We start from the raw sequence: 7,320 nt of genomic DNA, 5'->3' as shown, positions 1-7,320 counted from the left end.
ACACACACACACACACACACACACACACACACACACAAAGAATTGATTTGAATTTTTTTTTTTTATTCTACGTGGAAATAAGTTGTAGTGTGATGAAAATTGGAAAGAAAATGTCTATTACATGAGCATGAAAATATGAAAACTACATGAAAAAATTTGTTCAATATACGATGAAATGTTAACAAAATGAAATGGGAAAATGGAAAAATCTTCATGTTAACGGAATAAATTCATTATAAAATAGGAGAACAAACTAAAAGTGCAAAGAAAAAAAAACGGCTAAGAATACATTGGAATGAAAAGATTCATTTACATACATTATGAGGGGGATAAAGTTATTTTTAAAAACATTATGCAAATAAATTTGGAATGATGTTAGAAATATCAAAACATGCATGTCCTTTCAATTTAGCATGAAAATAGGCCACACTCGGCTTTATTTTTTTTTTTGAAGTACTCTCCAAATCAAGTTGCGAGCGAGCGGGCGGGGCGGACCTTGCAGACGAGTCTGGGGATGAGCAGCAGCACCAGGATGCAGTCGTGGTCGCCGCCGCGGCGCAGGAAGGACTCGGGCATGAACGAAGTGAGCAGGGAAACGTGCCTGTTGGCCTGCGTCACCTCCATCTTGCGCAGCTCCATCTCCATGGCCTGCACGCAACATCGACGGAAAACACACAAAACAATTAGAACTCGGTTACGTTGTGTCGTCTCGCACTGTCGCAACATCGGGGACACAATATGAGATGATTTATTGCACTCAAGCAGATTGTATCGGATTCAGGCTTGACACCATCACGGTTTTGAAGCTGTTTGGGGGGGAGGAAAAGAAAAGACAATCATCTATCCATCCAATCTTTTGAACTTGCTTGTGTACTGTACAGTCGACCTCCACAATTTGCGGGGATTTAAGAAGAGACAAAATTTGCATTTGATATCTATTGAAATGCTTCGGGGAAAAAAAATAACTATTAAACCCTAAAAAAAAATATCTGTTGAAAACACTGATAAACACGCAATTAAAAATCTTTACAAATATTTGATTTTTTTTTTAAAGTCCTACTGTATATACTGTGAAACCTCGCATGAGGTACGATGACGGCACAGAACGTCTTGGAGTGAACGAGATTTCGCGGATTGGATCGATAACGGCCTCGATCAAAGCACAGATGGAGAGGAAAGTTGCCTCTTGGCCCAAAAAGGTGAAATTTCACAAATGAAAAGTAGCTTTCAAAAAAGGGTGACTCCTTTGTCGCCATCCCTCCCAGTTACGAGGCTCGCTCGGCATCTCGTGTCGTCGGTGGCGGTGAAAGAGTTTTCAACTTGGGAACAAACGTCAACGTTGACTTGGCAGGTTGCCATAGCGACCTTAGCGTGGGCCTTGGTCTCGGCAAACTTGATCTTGAAGTCGAACATCTCGGCGGGCGGCTGCTGCTGGAGCTCGGCGGAGGCTTCCTGCTGGCTGGTCAGCTCTCGGTTGACTTCCTGTCAGCAAAAAGACCGAATCAGGACTCGGCGGCATCTGCCCGAGTCTCAATGTCGCGCAAAGTGGGAAGTACGCGGACGCTACCTGCAGGTGAGCGGTGAGCTGGCGGTACTTGTTGATGGTCTGCTGGTAGTCGGCCACCGTCTCCTGCGCGGCCTCCACCCGCTTGTCGGCCTCTCGCACTCGCGTGCCGCTCAGGTCCAGCATCTCCCTCAGCTCCAGCTCCGTCTCGCGGGCGTTCTCCTGGAGCTCGTCGTTCATTTCGTTGATGGCCTCCTGCGGGCGTTGTGAGAGTTGACAAAATATGAAAAAATGGACTCTCTGGGAACATTTTTGCCCAATGGAACAAGGAAAAAAAAAATGAAACGGCAATGCTTAGAAAACGATTTAAAATGACGTTATAGCTACAGCGATGATAAATGTATTTTTTTGGAGAGGAAGCTAACTCACCTGCTGTTTTTGTGCTCAGGCAGGCCAAAACCGTGTCTAATCTCACACTATTGCTTTGCCGCCATTATGTGGCCAAGGAGCTATGTTGAAATGAGGGGGAGGCGCTTCATTTAGGCAGGCCTTGGCCACCATCCGGTGGAATGTCGAGTTCATTACAAAACCTTTGGGGGGGGTGACAGTTTTCCTCTTTTATTTCTTTGACACTTTTTTTAAGTTGATTTGAAACTTATTTAGTTGGGCTCTGCTGGTTTCATGACAACTGTATGAGCCACTAGCGGCTGTAAATGAACAAAAACTTAAGTCAATTAAAAATGTGTTTAAAAATGTTTCAAGTTAAATGAATGATCAAACTATCAATGACCAAAAAAAAACCCCTGAAATTGATAAGCCAAATTTCTAAATGAAATAAAAACTAAAACTAATGAAAAATCCCAAACGGTTAAAACCTTTGCGACTGCTACTTCAGACTAAAAGCAGCCGAAATTAAAAGCAGAACCAGATTGTGACAAGTGCAAGCACTCGCCAGGTCGGTGACGGTCTCCCTCAGCTCCCGGACTTTCTCCTCCAGATCCAAGTTCCTTTCCGTCAGGGTCTCCACCATCTCCTCGGCCCCCAAAGCTGCATCCACCTGATCCAAAAAAACAAAAAAAAAAACAAAAACAAAAAACCCCATCTAATTCATTCCCATCATAATTTTACACATACACACAAAAAAACACCTCTAAAGATTTTTAAAATATTGGGAAAAGAAAAAATCTGGCAGTACGCAGTGGTCAACAACAGGAAAATTATCCAGGGGGTTGTTGAAATATTATTTTTTTTTGGGGGGTGGGGTGGGGGGGGGTGTTTACTTATTTTCGGAAAACGTTCCTAAAACAACTTGGCAATGATGCTCTTAGGCTAACGCGTGTCGGCGTCCCGGGTCGGACCTGCTCTTTCAGCTCGTCGACGGTCTTCTCGGCCGCCGACATTTCTTCTTGCAGCTTCTCCTTGTGGCCCCTCAACGCGTCCAGCTCCACGTTCTTCTTCTCCATTTGCTTCTGCAGCTTCACGTGCTCCTGCTTCTCCGACCCCGACAGGTCTCGCATCCTGAAGGGCGGGAGGAACTCGTAAAGCCATATGGATTTTTCAAAGAAGACGGAAAGAAAAGGTCGACTCTTAGAAGAATAATGTTGTGTTCTTTTTTTTTCACAGGAGTAAAGAAAATCATAAATCTTTCAAGAATTAGGGTGATTTTTTTTTTTTTTTAAGATGAGAGCAGGCAGGAGATCAGGAAGTGACATCATTCGCACCTGACCAGAGCTTCCTTCAATCTGCTGTTTTGCTCCTCCAGCTGTTTGACGTGATAACTGGACGCAGCGCCGTCAGAACCTGACAGGAACGCACAAATACCATTTTTTCCCCTCTTTTTTTCCTCCCTCCCCCATGTTGGAGCTTTCGTCACGACACCTTTCTCTTCGATCTCGTGCTTGAGGATCTCCAGGTCCATGGTGAGCTCCTCCACCTTCTCCTTCAGGGAGTCCACCTCCAGCTGCAGGGACTCGGCGCGCTCCTCGGCCATCTCCTTGTCCAGCGTGGCCATCTCGATAGCGTCGGCCGTGTCCGACATCTCCTCCATGTAGTGCTCCTTGGCCTCCAGGGCTTCCTTGGCCTCCTGCCGGCAGCCGCGTCGCGTCGCGTCACGTCGCGTCACGTCACGTCACGTCACATCGCCCATCCCGCTCCCCCACCTCCATACCCGTTTGGCCTCCTTGAGTTGCTTCTGCAGCTCGGCCTGCTGCTCCTGCATCTTGGTCCTCCACTCCTGCAGCTGCTCCAGCTGGATTTTGTGCTTCTCCAGCTCCTTCAGCTTGGACTTGTCCTCGGTGCGCTTCACCTTCAGCGTCTCCAGCTTCTCCTCCAGGTCCTTCACCTGAGCGCGCAGAGCCTCCTCCTCCTGAAACAGGCGTTGACAATTTGGCACGTTTGACAGCCAAGTCTGAATTGCGCTCCTCCACATCACAAAAACGGCTTCAATATTACCACGACAGTTCATACAATCAAACAATACATTCAGTTTTCAAAATTTGGGAAAGCTCGTTTTAGAGCGAGTACGGGCAGCCATGCTTCGGGCCCCGCAGCAGTCGTCGTTTTGTGCATGTTAAGACAATTCACACAGCGGCGCTGAAGAAAAACGTGCGCGTCAAGTTTGCCAGATGCCGAACTAAATGTGCATTTTTAGCAGTCAGTCACACCTTCGACGGGCTGTTAAAACTGACAAACAACACTTTCCGTGCCAGCGCGTCGTGTCAACGCACCTGTGTTGCCATGGCGATTTCCTCCTAAGGCGGGGGTGGGGGGGAATGGGGGTTTGAAATAATAGTGAGGCAGAGGCCAACTTAAAACACCAAATCGGAGAAAACCCTGAAAAACCTTTTTCCAATTCACACGAATTACCCAACCTGGAATTGGTACAGTTGAGGATTTAACTGACTTTTTCTTTGCATCATTCTTTTTTGCCCCACTCATCTATGACTGTTGTTGACAGTCTGGCGTCAGTTGACTTTTTCACATGGACGTCAATGAGGGATGCCGAAAAAAATGAGTTTTTTTGTTGTGGTTCTCAAAACCATGAAGAGTAACACAGCGGTGACAAGTAAAGAGCTGTTCATCTGGTAAAAAAAAAAAGTAAAAATATCGAATAGGAAAGTATTAATTTGAATTTTATGATTTGCAAAATCAAATCTGAAAGTCATTTGTTTTGAAGGGGGAATGTCAGATGAGTTCAAAATCGTCAAATGTTTTGGGTTGATTCAATAAAGGGAATTGTAAAAAAAAAAAAACAAAAAAAAACATTTGGGCTGGGGGCGGAGCATAAATTATTTGCACATTTTTCCTATTTGCGACAAGGTTGATCCCAAACCCCTGCACATAGTGAGTGTTGACTGCAATTGGGGAGCGTCGGGTTCCCGGGAGAGTGCAGGCTTGGGATGACCGGGGCGGCCAGTGGCGTCTGGGCGGGCGTGCCGGCCTCGCTGCTGCTCATCTCGCCGGCCGAGGCCGAAGCCGAGCCCGAGGCCGAGCCGGACGGCGGCCCCTTCCCGCCGGAGCCTACGGGACGGCTCGGCTGCTGAAGGAAAAGCAGTGGCAAATGGCGCAGATCAACCAACATTGCCCTTCCGAGAACACGATACAAATGCGTCCAATGAGGTTTTGAACCACTTTGCAGCTTCAAACCACAGTCGCGCACACAACAATGCGGCGGTGCGCAAAGTATGGCCCAGAGGCCACATACTGGCCACTCTGTTCTTTAATTTGGCCCGCTGTCAATAATTCCTTGCATTTTTGTGGTTCACTATTAGCAAATTCTTTTGTTTTTTGCCGTTTTGTTTGCCGAACCATCAATAAAACAGAAATGTAAAACTATTCCCGGTTCTCCGACTTTTTTATTTATTTATTTTGTGACGCCACAAGATGGCGCCAAAGCACAGTTTATAGGAAAGTAGTAATAAGTGTCAAGGAAGTAAGATCAAGTGACCTCAACTCGATGAGTTTTGATCTTCTCGACGACAGTATTTCATGACTTTGCTTTCAAATGTATTTAAGTCTCGTTCGCGAACGCTTCTCAGCTTTTAATTTTGCGAAACACATCGAGTTACCTTGTGCACGAAATGCGGGGATCACTGTTTTCAAATGTAATTTCTTCAATAAGGTGAATTATAATTCAACATGAGAATATTCCTCACATATTAGTTAGCTTTTGCCAAATCGTGTCAACAAACGTTGACACGATTTAAAAATCAAATCTCCGTTTTAAAAATCAAATGTGGCCCTTGGGCACAAACGTTTGACCCCTCCCCCCCTCCCTGCACGAGAGCAAAGTTGGTAGGAACGGGAAGCCCCGAGGAAGTTGCAAGCGGGCTCACCTTGGGCCTTCTGGCCGCGGTCTGAGGAGGAAGAAGGCGCAGGAGGAGGAACAGGAGGGCAGGGAAGGGAAGGGCGAGGAAACAAACAGGCAGGGTTAGTCATTGAAGGCAAAGCATTCAAGGCACTCTGCTCTCCGACGAGTTTGCAAGAGCAGAAACGGGAGGAAGGCTCGGGAGGGCGAGCCACTCGGGAGTGAAACGAAGCGAACCGTGCGGCACCTAATGCCAACCGAACCGCGACCTCTGATGTCCGATCGCAATACGGCGGAGCCACCGACTCAGTCATCCAACAAAGTTGGAATGACGCATTCCAACACAGCATACGTTTTGCTAAGGTCACAAAGCATCCATCGGCTGTGCCAAACGATCCCCAACGACAACGTGACTGGCACCGCCGCCGGTGACCCGAATGACTCCATTGTGCGGTCCAGTTGGCCGAACCGAAAGACAAGCCCCGCATGACACGGCAAGCTGAACTAGCTTTTTTGTTTGTATTTGTGCTACTGGTTACTCTCTGCTTCACCGCTCTTTCCATTTCGGTCGTATTTTGGAAGGCCCGACCCAAATGGATTTTTGGGGAGGCTGATCCCGATTTTTGGTAGGAAAAAAAAAAAAAAAAAAAAATCCTATTGTTTGCTGTCGGACGGCGGCAACGGCTGCGTTCGCGGGACGCCGTCGGCCACATTTAAATGCGCTGGCTGTCACGGAAATATGCGAAGTACTTTGGAGGAAGTTGGATCATGTTCTGCGGCACAACTGACGATGACGTAACTTCTGTCGAGAATTGGCGCCATGCGAATCAAATTGAATTCAGCTCAGTGGAGAGTTATCTGGTGCCAATTTAGCTGCTCCGGGATCTTGCTGCTGCTCAAACGGAAAGCAGGAATAAGAAAAGGGGCTTTGCATTCTTCTCTTTTTTTTTTTTTGTGGAGGGGGGGGGCGTTACTAATGTCCGAATGTATGAAACTTTCCACATCACGCCGACTTGCTCTCCTTTCGCCCGTTGCGTTGGATGCTTTATTGGATTACAGTGAGACCATTCAGAGGAATTTAGCCTGACCGAACGGCGCCGCCAAATAAGAGGTGACAGCGTCTTAAGCCCGAACGGTCTGCCTGCGCACAATACAACGAACCTGACCAAAAAAAAAAAAAAAAAGTGAGCATGACCAAGCAGGAAAAAAAAAAAAGTGCCGGCATAAACATCAATACGAGATGACCGACCGGTGTGCGAGCGTCAAGACGGCGGACTGTACCTTTCGAGGAGCCGGCGTCTGCCTCATCATATTTGCGAGAGAAGAGGACGAAACACAGAGACAAACAAGACAGGGAGAGACCAAGCGTTCAGGACAGACGGACAAACGGACGGACAGAAACAGGCGGGCCGGCGGGCGGCTCGGCGAGCTGCAGCGGTGCAAATGGCCGCGGCGGTGTTTCTCCCAGCCTCCCGTCCTCGTCCTCGTCCCCTCCTAATCCTAGCGCCTC

At 47.4% G+C, this 7,320-nt stretch overlaps 1 protein-coding gene across 1 annotated transcript in view; it reads right to left on the bottom strand.

Moving 5' to 3' along the window:
• Positions 1–7,320, bottom strand: part of LOC109528176 (dynactin subunit 1-like) — a 19,336-nt gene that overhangs the window by 5,543 nt on the left and 6,473 nt on the right. Inside the window, 13 exon segments of the mRNA XM_019890537.1 lie at positions 29–67; positions 483–648; positions 1,366–1,482; positions 1,568–1,759; positions 2,457–2,561; positions 2,863–3,022; positions 3,226–3,304; positions 3,383–3,587; positions 3,672–3,869; positions 4,407–4,411; positions 4,859–5,042; positions 5,839–5,859; positions 7,092–7,109. Of these exon segments, the coding sequence (XP_019746096.1) occupies positions 29–67; positions 483–648; positions 1,366–1,482; positions 1,568–1,759; positions 2,457–2,561; positions 2,863–3,022; positions 3,226–3,304; positions 3,383–3,587; positions 3,672–3,869; positions 4,407–4,411; positions 4,859–5,042; positions 5,839–5,859; positions 7,092–7,109 (1,489 nt within the window).

The sequence above is a fragment of the Hippocampus comes genome, unplaced genomic scaffold (assembly GCF_001891065.2).
Source record: "Hippocampus comes isolate QL1 unplaced genomic scaffold, H_comes_QL1_v1.1 scaffold168, whole genome shotgun sequence".
Taxonomy (NCBI): Eukaryota; Metazoa; Chordata; class Actinopteri; order Syngnathiformes; family Syngnathidae; genus Hippocampus; species Hippocampus comes.
The sequence above is the reverse complement of the archived record's forward strand: the minus strand, read 5'-3'. Positions and strand labels throughout refer to the sequence as shown.